This window comes from Pyxicephalus adspersus, chromosome 8, assembly GCF_032062135.1.
Source record: "Pyxicephalus adspersus chromosome 8, UCB_Pads_2.0, whole genome shotgun sequence".
Lineage (NCBI taxonomy): Eukaryota > Metazoa > Chordata > Amphibia > Anura > Pyxicephalidae > Pyxicephalus > Pyxicephalus adspersus.
The window spans coordinates 65,924,904-65,941,201 of NC_092865.1; the positions used below are offsets into that span (position 1 = coordinate 65,924,904).

Here is a 16,298-nt window from a genome sequence, read left to right on the forward strand (position 1 = left end):
TGAAAACTGGACTGGGGGAGTCATGGGTTTAGTAATAGGATAAATAAAAGTGGAGATAAAAAATTGGAGGGTCTGATTGTAAACAGTAAGTCTGAAATGTACCAAATCTTCTCAAGGGAGAATCTTTCAGGTCCATGTTTTCAAGTGCATTAAACTATTTTCCCTCAGTGATTGTTTGGTGAATGCCAACTGAACTGTTTTTTATAAAGACCATATAGAGTTTCAACTAGTACTAAATCCATCAATACTCATTTCCCCCTGCCATAGTCTCCCTTTTTTCCTTTTGTATCCCAATCTTTGACCACCTTGGTTGGCCAGGCCAGGATGACGTAACTCACACACAAAGGTGCAGGTGTTCAGGTCCCGGCACACGCAAGGGAAGCCAGGATTCCTGGGTGACCCTGGCAAAAATTGCGGAGCTGTGCATGCGTAACAACTGGGCTTTGATCAGGCAAGTAAGAATAGTTATTGCAGAAAGGATATTGCCTGTCTGAATGGATCACACATTTACAAAGTGGACTTCCGAGATTTAGATAAGGTCTTTGTCAGTGTTATCTTACTTTCTCAGGAGCATTGGTAAAACAGAAAATACACATAAGGTACAATTATTTTCAAATCATATGGTTAACAGTATGTTTATTGATTGTGGGAGGGCACCCTTGCAAACAAAGAAAAAAATATACATTTGCAGGTTAGAATGCCATCAGCAAGTTCATCTGATTTTCACTTTTATTATATTATTAGTAAAAAATGCACAGTGTTTTCTGGATACGATGTATTTATGTGATAAATTAAATCTTGGCTCATTTACATTTTTAGTAGAACACCATTTTATTAAAACAACACTATTTTGTTTGAAAAGTACCTAGTTGTGGTTTACAATAATAATAAAATAAGACTGCTGTTTTCAAGAGAAATAAATTTCTGTGCTTTTGTAAGATCAGCTTGTTTTAATCCACAAGCTTTGGGCTGTTACAAGTTTTCATTTTGATAAGCAAGTATTATATTTGGGTTGTAAATCATAGTTATCCTTCATTCTATTATATGTGATTAAACACATATTATCTACCGAGTTCAAAAAAGTGATGGGCTCTGTAATCTTTTTCACAGAATAAATGTAGTGCTAAAGCATAATTGTATGACTATCATACTAATAATTCCAAGTCAATAGTTAATGGACAGCAATGAAAATGCATCAAAATAATGAACCAAAGTGATATTGCAGTTCTTGAAGTTTATGTCAGGTTCTCCCTTCTATCTTCTCCAGTCTTGGCAAGCTTAATACCTCAGACCCTTGGTGTCCAGTTAGGGCCTATTTTGACATTTCACATCTCAATCAAAATGAATCCTATTAATATTTTAACAGGAAATGTTCTCGTACAAAACTGTTTGATAAATATTACAGCTCACATTCTTTCACAGCGTGTGATTATTCTAGCCTATAAAAACAGTAGGAGTTTAATTAAATATGTTGTCTACCAATTTTACTGAAAATTATGTTAGCAATGTGACAAACCCAGCAATGTCAAATTTAATTTCTACCTCGCTGTACACAAGTCTTTGTAGGCATGATTTAGCAAGGGATAAGAACACCACAGGAGGGAGATCCTTGGGGTTTTTTATGCTTGTTCAATGAAATAAAAGCTTTATTAGTTTGAATTCACTATGGGTCATAGCTCAGAAATGCTAATAAGTCTGAATTGTTTGACATGTGATTTATGGTAGCTCTAATTGATTTGATTTTTCTTCCTGCTTCTAATTGATTGTTTTGAAGTACCTCTGTTGTCTACACATGAAGTTTAGCGGTGCATTGTGTTTGTAGGTAAAGGGGAATTTGTACACAGCCAATGTCATGTTTTCTATGAAGCACCTATGAGTGGACAGGGCAGTTAATGTGACATTTTTAGCTGTAGAAATTTAGTTTGATTGGATTGGATACAACACCTCGTCACACGCTCGGCTTCATGACTTTTCTAGAGCTGCTGGACTCTCTGGAATGGTCTTCCTCGTCCTATTCAGCTTGCTCCTACTTTCTGCTCATTTAAAATAGCCCTCAAAACCCATCTTTTAAAATTTGCCTACCCGTCTTCTTCTGTCTTTTAAAACCCTCACTATTTCCCACCATTCCATATCCCCCTCCTATTGTGTGATACTTCCCCCACCTTCAAGATTGTAAGCTCTTCTGGAGTCCTCTCCTCCTGTGTTACCGTCTGTATCTGTCTGTCATTTGCAACCCTTATTTAATGTACAGCACTGTGTAAAATGTTGGTTCTATATAACTACTGTTTATTATTATTACACTGGCATATTGTCTTGTATCCCCATTGCAAGGGTCTAGAGAGTGTGCAGGCCCATGCATTTGATTAGCCCAGTTATATGCTCAATATTATGAATATCAAGCAAATCTTTTTGACCGTGTAAAGTTAATGACAGTCCTCTTGCTTCTTAGCTTTAGGTCAACTGAAGGAGTCCTTAGAAAGATAGCATGCTCTCACCAAGCCCCAGCCCCAGCTCCTAGGAAAAAATGTGTGGGACTTTGGAAGTGTGTAGCCTAATTTACTAGCACCTGCACTACTGAACTAATATGAAAACCACATTTATCTTTTTAGTACCTAAAGTAAAAACTTTTTTTCCCCCAGATTTTTAAGTGGGGAGAGAGGGATAAGGAACACAGTCTGATTTTATTGTTATCTATGTTAAGGTGATTAAATTCCGCTAATAGTCCACCAAGTGACTGGGAGGCCAAGTGAGGCTACATGCAAAATTTTAAACTGCCCTATGAACAGCATTAGAGGAGAAATCATCCAGTGGAACCTTTATTCCATGTCAACTGGTTAAGGGAAGAGTTTCACATTGGAAAGATATCTTCTCACCTCTTAATGTCTCCCGTACTTCTGAAAGGGCATATAGTTCTTCCCTACTCTATCCAAAAGTGTAAAAAAAAGTTTTGGCTTTAGATTAAATTCAAATAAATCTAATATTTAAACCCGAACTCAGAAGTGTGTAAAATGAATGCTAATGTTATAAACTTTTCACTCACTTTTCACGTTTTTTATGTTGAATCCCCATTTGCCTTTATACTGTAGTTTTCGTACATTTTGTGACTAAAGGAAAGAAATCGAAATATATTTAGGCTAATTCACATGTTCTAGGGCAATATATTCTGTTGCCAAAAATCCATAATGGCTCATGATTGTAACAGGGATGTGTACATTTCTATAAAACGACAGCAAAAGATATTGTCTATGGCTACTGTTGTATTCGCCTTACATGTTGAGGATTTCACACATATTTTTCCATGGATCCAACATGCATTATAGCAGACAAGAGAATTTAGATGTGCATGCATCAGTTGAATCTAGTCCTTATGTAAAATATTGAGGCTGCCAGGGACAGAAGGGTAAAAGTGACTTATCTGCTCTGTTCTTTAGGATTCTGCTTACAGGTAGCTTCTGTAATTTGCTGAGAAATCCTGATATTTGGTACAGCAACATTATAGTCCATCGAGCTTTGGTACTATCATCATTTCTATTCTTGTTAACTGTATTGTATTCATATTGTATAGAATAGATAAGTTGATAATAACCATTAGTATTTTAACTTCATTGTTATAAAGTAAATCAATAAATGTTTTTATGTTTTTGCAGCTCATCTTTTAATCTCTTAATCATTTGGGGAATTACATCTGTGGCCATCGACTCAAAACTTCCCAAACACCTTTGTAACCCTAGTGAAGTCTCCAGGAGCCGCGAAGCTGCTGTCCACGTGGACTGGTGCTGAAATCTCTCGTCTGGGTACCAGGCACTGCCATTCCAAACCAAGAGACATGGCAACGAATGGAACTAAAGTGGCAGATGGACAAATTTCCACTGAAGTCAGTGAAGCACCTATCACAAATGATAAGCCCAAGACCTTGGTTGTTAAAGTGCAGAAAAAAAGAAGTGAAGATATGGAAAGAGACACCTGGAAAGGGAGATTTGACTTCCTTATGTCCTGTGTTGGTTATGCAATTGGTCTAGGAAATGTCTGGAGATTGCCCTACCTTTGTGGAAAGAATGGAGGGGGTAAGTTGTTTTAAAGTTAATTATTTTACATTTCCTAAATAACATTATGTTACATTTTACGAGACTGACCTTCGAGATATAGGGATGATTTATTAAAGCTCTCCAAGGCTGGAGAGGATACACTTTCATTAATGAAGCTGGGTAATCCAGCAAACCTGAAATGGATTTATAAAGCCATTTGCTATTTGTTAGCTTAGTTTTCAAGCCTGGACCTGATTCATTCCATATTTATGGATCACCCAGGTTGACTGAAAATTGTGTATCCTTGGAAAGCTTTAGAAAATTAGGCCTATAGCTTGGAGTTTTACTTAATTAGGGTTTATATCAATATTACTGTTCTGAGGATTTGTGAACTGTGGGGATTTTTTTTGACCATGCTATATCATTCTTCAATTCTACTTACGGTTCCTGGAAAGCTGATCTCTTAAAGGAACACCTTGATGTTGTGTATCACAAATATCTAAATATGAAGGTTTTTTAGGCTTAGTTTTTAGCACTGCTTATTAGCATTCCTTAAATTTGACATTCTAAATTCTGAATTTTTGGCATTTTCAATAAATGTAGTCAGCTTGAAACTTGAAATCCCACCAAACCCTTGTTTCAAGGTTTGGATAAAATAGAAGAGGATTCGACCTACTGTAAAAAATTTTTTTTTTGCTCCTCACAGTAATGAAATATTCTACCTTAGACATCAGAAATCAGAGGAGTCCACATTTATGACCCAGTAACAGCTATAACATTTTAGATTTTTCTCATATTCTTTATGTACAAACAAAATGTGAAACTCCCAGGAGGGATGCAAACAGCATATTTCCAATAAGCTTGAAGGATGATTGAAATAGTAACACTTGCTCAAAGCTAGGACATCAATTTTGGTAGTTCAGTTTCCTAAACAAAATATATTTGTGTCAATTATGTATATACTATATATGTATTATTATTGTGCAAGTATGTGTGTTATAACAATGCAGCTTCTTTATTGGGAGACCAAGTAGATTTTAGAATGGAAATACAAAACTGGCTCCTAAAATCACAATGAATGTAGCATACATCTACTCTGTACTAGTGTAAATAGACAGATTTATATGAAAAAATATACTGTAAAACTTTACATATCGAAATATACAGGGTTAGAGGCTACTTATAATCAGTCAATATCTTCCTTTTATTTAAAGGCTAACACCAGCCAAAACATGAGATTTGATTTTAGATAGATGGCTGAAAGAGTCAAGTGATATTTGGGGAACCGGGATTAATGTATCACACAGGACACAGCCTTACAGTCCAAAAATATGGGGTTTTGTTAAAGTAAAATAGGCTTTAACCATCATTCAGGAAAGGAATATTATGCTTTTCTTTCGCAGAATGGTAAAAAGTCATACAAGTTTCAAGAACCAAACCAGAAAGAAGTCACTTACAATATAGTCCCAAACTTGGGGTTTATAGCTTACACTGCAGGGGTACTTTCTGCTCAAGCCTCTCACCAGTCCTGTCTCCCTGAGCCACACCTGGCCTCAGGCTCCAACTCCATCCCCTAGTTTGAACTGGCAGCTTCATTTTATTGGGATTTAGCAGGTGCTGCAACCATTTCCAAATCCTTTCCTGGACAGGAGATGTAGTGTTTAGCTCACCCATTCCATCCAATACACTCTGTGCCTGTGGTACTACTACTAGTACCACTCATTGCTGCCAGCTGTCAAATGTGCAGACGTAAAGAGTCCTGGAGTAGCAGTAGAAAAAGCACTACATTTTTGTACATTGCAATCTTATCAAGGAATGGTTTATTCTCATTGGTTTGCATGGGTTTCTTTAAAGAGAGAAGAAAATTTCAGTACGATGCTTGTCTAAGATTATTGGTTTCTGTGTCTACAAGAGGGCTAGACAACAGGTCTGCTACCTAAAAGTACATTCCTGTTTTATTTGTTCCTCATTTTTGTCTATGGCAGAAGCCAAGTAAGCAGTTGGTGCTTCTAGGTATAAAGGAATGCGTGTGACACCAAACACCAGAGCTGGCACATGGGGATATTCCAGAGCCCTATGTAAGCTACAACTTGAGTCATAGTTTGGGTATGGTAGGATCTCCCAATTTAGATTTTGTTTGTGTTTTTTATCCTGATTTACAAATACATGTCACGTCCTGCTGGCTCCTGCCTTATTGGGAAGTAGAATAAAGATGCAACAATAATAAAAAGTTTTTATTTATTTTTTTAATTAAATTTTTTTTAAATCCCTGCACTTCAAAATGTTTACTGAAGTTTGGATAGAGTGGGCCAGGGAAGAATCTCAGACAGGTTTACTCTCTGTAGCAAGAAATAGTGGAAAGCAGAGTGTAAAAGACACAGACAACAATAATCCTAAAGGAGTCTGCCAAGTTGATATTGTTTTCTGTCCCCTAATAAAGAATTTTCTTGTTGCTTCCTATCTGAATAAGTAACTATTACTGGGATGAAAAGTGAAGGGAGATTTCATCAGCCTCACAGGAGCTCTAACCCTTCCATTAAGAATATAGGATATAGACAGCGCCAAGAAATCAAATGCAGAAATCTTCTGAAAAGTTAGAGTCAAAAAAGATCTAGGAAGTGTTTTTTTTTTTTATAATGTTCTGTTGAATTATGTTGTCATCGACTAGTTTCCATGGTATAGAGAGCCTAATTGTAACAATTGCCAGATCTTGGTCAACCCAGCTGTTTAGTCCTTTTCATTACTAAAGCATTGAAACTTACATTAAAGCAAAGTACACCAGTAGTCGCCAGAAGTCATCCATGCTAGATAATCATAATCATAATCAGCTTTCTTTCCTACCATATCCTGCCTGTTCTGTAAGAGCCTTAAAATGAGGAAGGTTAGTAAAAGAAAGGGTATTGAGTTCATGAGGAGTAGATTTTTGTAGTACAGTAAACTCAATAAAATCAAATTTCTTTAATTTTTAGTATCCCCAAAATACAATTTTCAGCTTTATTAGGTTGTGCTGTGCACTGCAGCCATTTTCAATTTATCAATTTCTAATATGGAAAATTCATCAGGAGATGATGGAATGCTCAGAGGTGGGCAGACCCACAAACATTTTGTGGGTGGACAAGAATGGAGTGACAAATTAAATAGGCAGATAACACTGCTATAAAGGCTGACTCAGCTTACCACCTATTAATAATTGATCACTATGGTGGACTTACCTTTTAACTAGTGAGCCCTTTTTTTGCTAACATAATATATTTGGGGCATTATGTTTGTTAGAAAGGTAGACTTACGTATTAAAGTTCCCATCATGTTTACCATCCTATCATGTACAGATGTCACTAAAAGCTGGAGTATTGTAATAGTATAGCTGCTAGTAAGCGATTATTCGCTTGACTGATATTCAACAGTTCACTGTTCGTAAATAATAGTAAGCCTCATAGATTAAAGTCCTGGGTCTTTCAAAATATTGGGTTACTGGAGACAAAGTCCAAAGTGTTTAGGACTAGGGTCAAACGAGAATGCCTCTGGCATTCTCACAAAATTTTCCTCGAAGTTCCGATGGGTCCGCAAAATTTCGGCAAAATTTCGCGAAACCATCGGGAATCCAGGAAATCACTATAGGAGGATTTCCGCGGCTGCATTCATAAATACAGCAGTGGGAATCCTTCTGTTAGTGAGTGATACTTGCCCCCATTCTGACCTGTAGTGCCCAGGGATCTCTCACTGATAGAGAAACTCTATCCAGGAACACATACTACAGGGCTGAAATTGCAATCTGGGGAGCGAAGCTGACAGCTCTGCTCCCCTAATTGCTGTTGCTGCCCTGTTATAGTAGTATGTGTTCTTGGATAATTAAGTGGTGTATTCGTTATAATTATTGATAAAAAATATAAAATTTGTTATAATAATTATAATTCGTTGTTGGTGACATGTCTTAGTAGCACAATTACTTCCCTGTCTTGGCCCTGAATCACTGCTGCATAGCTTGCTGATATAACCTACTGGCTTCTGCAGTGGACAGATATTCCACTTCCCCAAGGAATTCAGGGACATGTAATCAATTTACCAATGTGGCTAGAATACTATCCTTTAAACAACTAAAAGGAACATTAGTGTCATGAAGCTGGCTCTACCAAGTGGTGTTAGCTCCAAAATGTGCAGACTTTATCAAATGGGGATAAACGGTTCCTGGAAACCCTGGAAACCTTTTGGAGGAGCCCTCTTTAGTTTCTGTTAAACTCCCTACCTGCCCATATTCCATGATGATGTAAAGAGCTGTATCTCCACTGGTCAAAGGTCTGGTAAGACAAACTGATATTCAATAGTGACATACTTGTAATAGAGAAGCCTACAAGGGAAAAGACTTGAAGTGTACCAAATATTCAACCCTTTACCCACCATGTAGCACCTGTACCCCACTCCTAATCTTGCTAATTAACAAGGTCACCCTTTCTAAAGAACCTACTACGAAAACTAAATAAATTTGGTATTTCAGAGAACCCCTAAGGGTTAATATTTGAGGGTTTTTAGGGTAAAGCGGCTAGAGTGATAAATAATCAATTTTTCACTTTTGGCTAGAATACCACCCTTTAAATAACTAAATAGATCATTAGTGTTATATATTTGGCTCCACCAAGTGGCGTTAGCTTCAGAATGATACAGGCTTCATCAAATGAAGGATCAACCACTGACAGTTCATGGAACTCTAGGAAACCATTGGAGGACGTGGTTGCACAAAACTTTGTTTGATAATGGTTGGGTTACATCAATAAACATAAAGAAAAACAGGCTAGTACCTGTATTGCACAGCCCTCAAAACTCAAAATTCAAGTGGCAAAGAAAATACAATCCTTGCTTGGGGATCGCTTCTAGTAATAAACAGATAGGATCACTGTAGTTTACAGATTACAGAAATACACAAAAGGAATTAAAAACACCATATGCCTTTTGTTTAAGTTGCATAAGAGTGGAAAGGTCTATAAAGTGTGTTAAACATTTGTCATGACCACATGGTAACTTCATCTGTGAAAGGATTATTGAACTATAGTACATTCACAGTAATGCAGGTAGCAGATCTACTATTTACAGAAAAGGTCAAAGCAATAGAATAATGTTGCCTCTATCAAGCCTTTACATAAGTGAATACAAAGCTGCCTTTTCCTTTTTTGTTATTTGTACTTTAAAATTACTGTGTCAAATCTCTGCCAAGCAAGCAAGTACTGAGTAGCACTGATCTTTAGGGAGTAATCTGGGATAAATTGCATTGTGTAGCTTAAAGCATGTTCTGTATATATAAACTTAATAAATATACATGTGAATAACAAAAAACACTTTTTACAGGGCTTGTATGGAAAAATGCCCATTTATGTTTTTAGTCCCCTTTTACTGGGCTTTTCCTTTGGGATTTTAAAGTGTATCTCTAAACTACAAACTATAACTCTAAACCTACCTCTCTGCCCCTTGTGTGATGTGTCTTGATACTTTTTAATTACATTGACCCTGTACTGTGTAATCCCTCTTCTTGTAACATCATCACAATGGTGGCAAAAGATTTATCCTTGGGAGCCAATGGAGGAGTCCGGAATCTTAGTGACCAGTGGCTAAAATCCAGAGGATATAGATGAATCTATAGTAGTCACCTGTTTTAGATCAGGATGCACAACCTTCTCTTCTGTGCTAACACTGGGAGAATATAAAACGTTGCTCCATACCACTGTCCCCCATGCTAAATTTGTCTTCTAAACAGATTTTGACTAAATTTTGATAGCAGATCTGCCACTGGTAGGTAGCACAATAAATCACAAGTCTTATTTTGGTATTATTGTGCCTGTGCTGTGCAGGCACTTAGTATTATGATCTGTGTCAACATTCTTGCAACACTGTTTTTTTCATGGCTTTCTAAACTCACAGCACTACCACTGTCACATTGGGCCTGATTTAATAAAGCTGGGTGATCCAGCAAACCTGGAAAGGATCTGGTCCAAGATTCAAAACATTTTCTAGCAAATAGCAAATGATTTTAAGAAATTAAAGTTTATCCTCTCCAGCCTTGGAGAGCTTTCATAAATCAGACCCACAGTATCAGCACATTCCTGAATGGACTTTTGCCTGATGGCATTTGTGTACAGACCACCCTAGGTAACACCTTGGAAGCTGAGAATAAATATCTGATAGAACAGAAAGCAAAAAGCTGAATGACCAGGACAGCATAGAAGAGGATGAGCAGACTAGATATTCTGCATGGTCCATCAGAGAGGAACTGAGGAGGTCTGAAGATACTTGTTCTAGATTCTAATGCTTGCTCGATTCAAATCCCATTATGCAGGGAAATGGTACTACTCACTTTCAGCAAGGTAGAGGAATTTTTACAAGTTTCAAAAAGAAAGGTATGGCTTACCATTTGGTAAAGTTATTCTTCATTTTCTTGAATCAGCAATAGATAGCAGTTCTCACATTAGTGTTTTTAGCCTAAGTACCCCTTTCTGTTCTTCTGAGATATGGAAAACTGTGAACCCATTGACACTTACACCTTTCTTTGTTTCTCTAGTTTTGTGTGTGAACTTTTACAGACCAGTAATGATTCACCAGTTTTTTTGGCTCCTGCTGAGGGATGGACTAAAACAAGTTCTTTAGCACACTTACAGGCCCCCAGTGAACAGAATTACACAGAAAGTGCAGGAATGTTTCTCAATGTGTCCCTGGCATTTGGTCATCAATCCTGTAGTATCCCTGCCTAGCTCTGCTATGTATTTGCCCTTACCACTATGGTATGGTTTGGGGGAGTCAGGAATGGAAAAGGATCTGGGGGTTCTGGTAGATCATAGACTTAATAACAACATGTAATACTAAGCTGATATATCTAAAGCTAGTAAAGTACTTGTATCAAAAGAGGAATAGACTGCAGAGGTGGAGACATAATCCTGCCCCTGTACAAAGCATTGGTCAGACCACATCTGGAATATGCAGACCAGGTTTGGGCACCAGTTCACAAATAGGACATTGTGGAATTGGAGAGTGCAGAGAAGGGCAACTAAACTAATAAAAGGAATGGAGGAGCTCGGCTATGAGGAGAGATTAGCTGAACTGAATCTATTCTCCCTTGAGAAGAGACGTATAAGGGGGGATATGATCACCCTGTATAAATATATAAATGGTCCATATAGAGAACTCTCTTCCCAATTATTTACTTTTAGATCATTACAAAGAACAAGGGGGCACTCTTTGTGTCTGGAGGAAAAGAAGTTTAAGCTCCCGATAAGGAAAGGATTTTTTACTTCAAGAAAAAGCTGGGTGCTTTCTAGAAGCACAGGGTATAACTGGGTATTAAGGCTTTAAAGTAAAGATAACAGAGACTGTTGACCAGGGAGCATCCCATTGCCTCGTGGAATCAGGAAGGATTTTTTCCCCCTGTTGAAGCAAATTGTACCAAGGTTTTTTATCCTTCCTTTGGACCAACTATATCTTATAGGGTTTTATATCTGAAATTTGTTTATTTCCCTAGTGGTTGAACTTGATGGTCTTTTTTCAACCTAACCTACTATGTAACTATGCCATGCATATCCCCTTTACTAACATGCATGTCCTCTAATTCAGTTGATTGAATAAGGTATGTGAAGTTCCCATCAAGGAAGGACCCTGGTACAACATTGCTCTGGGGCCTTTACCTTAGTAGTTACACCTATGAGTAGAACTAATGCTAACATATAAAAATGAAATGATAACTAACAATATATTATCAATAAAATGCTATCAACATAAAAAGTTATAGCAATACTTATGCTAAAAACTTTATGATAAAAGTTAAAAAAATTGCTAAAATAGTGTTTTCCATGTTGTTTGCCACCGGATGCTAACAAAATCCTAAAGAGAACCGGTCCTAGCAGTTTTTGACAGATATATTTGCTTTGTTTTCAACAATTTCAGGCTAAAGATATTGAAATGTTGGATAAAATGTTAGCTGCATGTAGAGATACAGTTTCTCCCCAACAACAACTGGATGTTCCACTGTAATTTTAGGAACTGATAGTATTAAGCAGTGACCTATAACAGAAGTTATTTTATTTGTCTGTCCATTCTATTCTAATCGACTGAACCGTCATTTGCAGTAGGTAGCCAATAGATACCTAATACTAAGTTGCTTTTACATAAAACCAACTACTTCTGTGTTGTTTTACATTGGTAGAAAGCTTTGAGGGAAGATGAAAGGCAAGTACTACTTTGCTATTTTTTTTTACAAATATTCAGGAAATATCATCAAATCAATTCTTACCAAATGGAAGAGCGTATTATCCCTTTAAACATTAGACGTCAAGTTATCAGTTGGTTCAGAAAGAGAACTTTATCAAATATGCAATCAGAAAGATAGGAATTTCATGCTGTTTTAATTATACAAATGCTCTGAAGTACTGTACTACTGCACTGAGCTTAATCTTCAGAAAGGATTATAACAATAATGCGCTTCTCAGCAAAATGTCACCTTCCTTATTTTACCAAAATGTGCACTTAATTTCTAACTGAGAGTAAATTGAATATTTTAAGAATCACTAACTCTAAAATCTCTATTCTGCACTCCTTTAAATCCAAACTTCTGGCAGACAGTCTCAGTTGAAATACAAATACAGTATGTGAATGGTCTTACATTCTAAAGTATTTATTTGAAATAATTATAATTATTATTATCATTGTCATATATCATTAAAGTTATACACTAAAGAAAATATACAGTATGCAATTTGTTATCTTTGTTAGATATTTTTAGGCTTTTACTGTGTGTACTTAGTATGTAAAATATATTAAAATGTGTCTGTATATATATAAATATATATATATATATATATATATATATATATATATCATTGGTGGTAATTTCTGAACACTTTGCAATTAAAGTGTAAGTATAGTCAATACCATTTTTTATGCCTTGCTTACTTTCTTGCTCTAGGTCGATGACTGGAGTGAAAACTGAATGTAATAATGCAAAGGTGGAGCCCTAGGCCCCTAGATAGAGGCATTGGTAAAGAAGTGTCCTAATATTGGTAGGCTTTCGTTTGTTGACTGTTAGACTAATAAAACCCTAATGGGCTGACATTTTCATCAGTTTTTCCCTAAAAAGATCAGGGATGCCCAAATAGCTAGCATTTTAGAGGCAGGTAAACATAGACAGCCAATATGTTTTTCTTACCCATGCTGTACTTTAAAATCAAATCAACAACACAAATATAGGATATCACTGAATCTACTGATTTATGTAAGCTCTCCAAGGCTGGAGACGATACACTTTCCTTAGTGAACCTGGATGATCCAGAAAATCTGGAATAGCTCTGTTCAGGATTAAAAACATTTGCTAACAAAAAGTAAATGACTTTTAGCATATCCATTCCAGGTTTGCTGGATCACCCAGGTTCACTTATGAAACTGTATTTTCTCCAGGCTTGGAGAGCTAAATCAGGTCACATGTCTCAAAGTCAACAGAGCTTGACCACACTGTTCTGTGCATTTGTAAATTTTACAGACCTGGTCTTACATAACCCTTCTTCTTCAGCACTCTTTCTCATCACAAGACTTTTAATGAGAGTTGTAGTTATTACCACTGGTCTTTCAAAAGTTCCCAAGCAGGCTTCAGGAGACAATTGAACTACAACAGAGTAGTGCTCAGTGAAAATGGCAGCCTTGGAGGTTCTTTAAAGGGATAATAAAGGGATATTATTAGTGAGAATTCCTCAGGCATCCGCGCAAAAATTTTTCTCGAACTTCAGATGGGTCGGTCAACCGATTTCCCGGACATATCGGAAATTCCAGGAACTCAGTACTGGAGCATTTCCAGGGCTGCATTCATTCATTCAGTCCTGGGAATCCTCTTGTGTGTGATTCCTTGGCACCAGAGGTTAATTATCCTTTGTTGCCAAGACATCGCAGTGGATTTCCAGGGCTGCATTCATTCATGCAGTCCTGGGAATTCTGTGTGCGATCCCCAGGGAATAGAAGTTAAATAATCTCTAGTGCCCTGACATCGCAGTGGATTTCCAGGGCTGCATTCATTCATGCAGCCCTCACAATCCGATGTCTTGCACTAGAGGTTAAATGAGGACAAGTCTCCCCATTCAAAACCTCTAGTGCTCTCTGATTGGCTGAGGAAAGGAAAATCCTGATGATGCTCAAGCGTCCTTTCCTCAGCCAATCAGAGAGCACTGGAGGTTTTGAATGGGGAGACTTGTCCTCATTTAACCTCTAGTGCCGGGGATCGCACACTGAGCTGATCAATAAATGCAGCCGTGGCTGCCACAAGATCGAGTTTTAAAAACTTGCTTATCTCTAGTTCTTTATTCAGCTCAGCTGTCCAACTGGTGGTCCACAAGAAAATTTTGGTGGCCCATGGCTCTGGCCAGTGCACCGAGGAGCAGGGTCAGGGGAAGGACCCCACAGGGGGGGGCACATGCCAGAGCCACGAACCATGTCTCCCATACGGATGGCAGGCTTAGGGTGGTGAGCGGGTTGTGTCTGTGGGCCCTGCGCATGCCTGGTCCGGAGTCCGTATATTTAGTGGTCCGTAGGTCCGAAAGGGTTGGTGACCACTACTCTAGTTGATAAAAATTAATCTTCCAAATGCAATGTTGCTGATTAATCCTTCAAAGAATGGTGTAGGGTCCCTTGGTCCTCTTCTCTGGTATTACATAATGTAGGCTGCAATTGCTACTATGATGTAAATGACCAAATTGCTATAAACTTTGTAATTAATGGGTGGGATCCTCAGTAAATATAATATGCCACTTGGAGATTTATTCCTCTCAGTTTGGAACCCAATGATTTATCTGTATTTGATGTGTCTGGGTCAGATTTTGTATGCTGTACAAGATTATACTCTTACACTAATTTTAGTAATTTGACTTTTTTTTGTTTCTAGGGGCTTTTCTTATCCCATATTTTTTAACTTTAATCTTTGCTGGCGTTCCCTTGTTTTTACTGGAGTGTACTCTGGGACAATACACATCTATTGGAGGGCTTGGTGTATGGAAACTTGCTCCAATGTTTAAAGGTATGTGAGAAATCCTATTAAAATTATGTAAATGATAATTGTATTTGCCATATTTATATTACTTGTTTTTATCGTGTGTTTAGTATGGAGAAGTATCTACAAATAGGTTTACTGTGTCCAAGTAATTAATACATTCCTTTGTCATCAGTTTAAAATACTTGTTCAATGCTAGATACAATAGATCATCAGTTGGCCTCATTCTAACCCATATTTGACCTTCTACGCTGCACCCACTAACATTAAGCTGCTTTTTGCACTTGTATGAGGTAGGAAGCACTTCTGATCCAAACAAAAGGTTGGGAAGACAAACTTTATAGGAACCCTGGATCGGACAGAACTTTTCCCATTACCTGGAATAGATTTATCCCATTTTCTTACATTATACACCATAACACTACATTTGATAAGCCAAATATTTTCCAAAATGGGATTACAAAATTATTATTCAAACTAATATAATATAAGGTCTACACTATAGAGTATACAAAAAGCCAGAGTCTTTCAATCTATTACAAAGAAAACATGAAGAGATATGTGGCAAATCAGCATGAAAATTAATGTATGAGACAACTGCATAGTGTAAAAATATAATCGTATAAACCTACTGCACATTTGTTTTCTCTACAGGTGTGGGACTGGCTGCTGCTGTTCTGTCCTTCTGGCTAAATATTTACTACATTGTTATTATTGCCTGGGCCATTTATTATTTATATAACTCATTCACCATGGTAAGTATTGCTAAATTTGCATTGATGAGCGTAATTGATTAGGCGATTTAATATGTGATTTTTTGAAGTGTATTCCATAGGAGTCCAAAATTTCAAGCAGGCTTCCATTCTTCCCTTTAAATGACACAGATGAATGCATCTGTTTTATTAATAAATATGTATTTTTTAACTTAACTACTGTAAGTACCTAAATTGATGTTAGTTTTGTCCCCTACGGACTCATTCAGGTTGGCCACTGTAGAAGGTGGTGCACTGCAAGCAAATGTGCTCAAAATAACATGCTGATAATACCTGGCATCTGAGATTTGCTGGCCATGGTGCTGAATTAATTCACTTAAATTAATTAACCTATTAACTTTATGGGCCTGATTTAAAAAAGCTGCAGAAAATACACATTTATTAGTGAAGCTGGTTGATCCAGCAAACCTGGAATGGATCTGGTTCACAATTCAAAACATTTGCTAACAAATAGCAAAGTAATTTTAGGAAATCTGTTTCAGGTTTGCTGGATCACCC

At 37.1% G+C, this 16,298-nt stretch overlaps 1 protein-coding gene across 2 annotated transcripts in view; it reads left to right on the forward strand.

Annotated features, from left to right (window-relative positions):
- The window catches only part of SLC6A1 (solute carrier family 6 member 1), an 84,088-nt gene that overhangs the window by 38,709 nt on the left and 29,081 nt on the right, over positions 1-16,298 (forward strand). For both annotated transcript variants that reach the window (XM_072420986.1, XM_072420987.1), the window contains 3 exons: positions 3,648-4,064; positions 14,923-15,054; positions 15,682-15,782. In XM_072420986.1, the coding sequence (XP_072277087.1) occupies positions 3,827-4,064; positions 14,923-15,054; positions 15,682-15,782 (471 nt within the window). In that variant the 5' untranslated portion in view covers positions 3,648-3,826. The remainder of the gene's footprint in view (positions 1-3,647; positions 4,065-14,922; positions 15,055-15,681; positions 15,783-16,298) is intronic.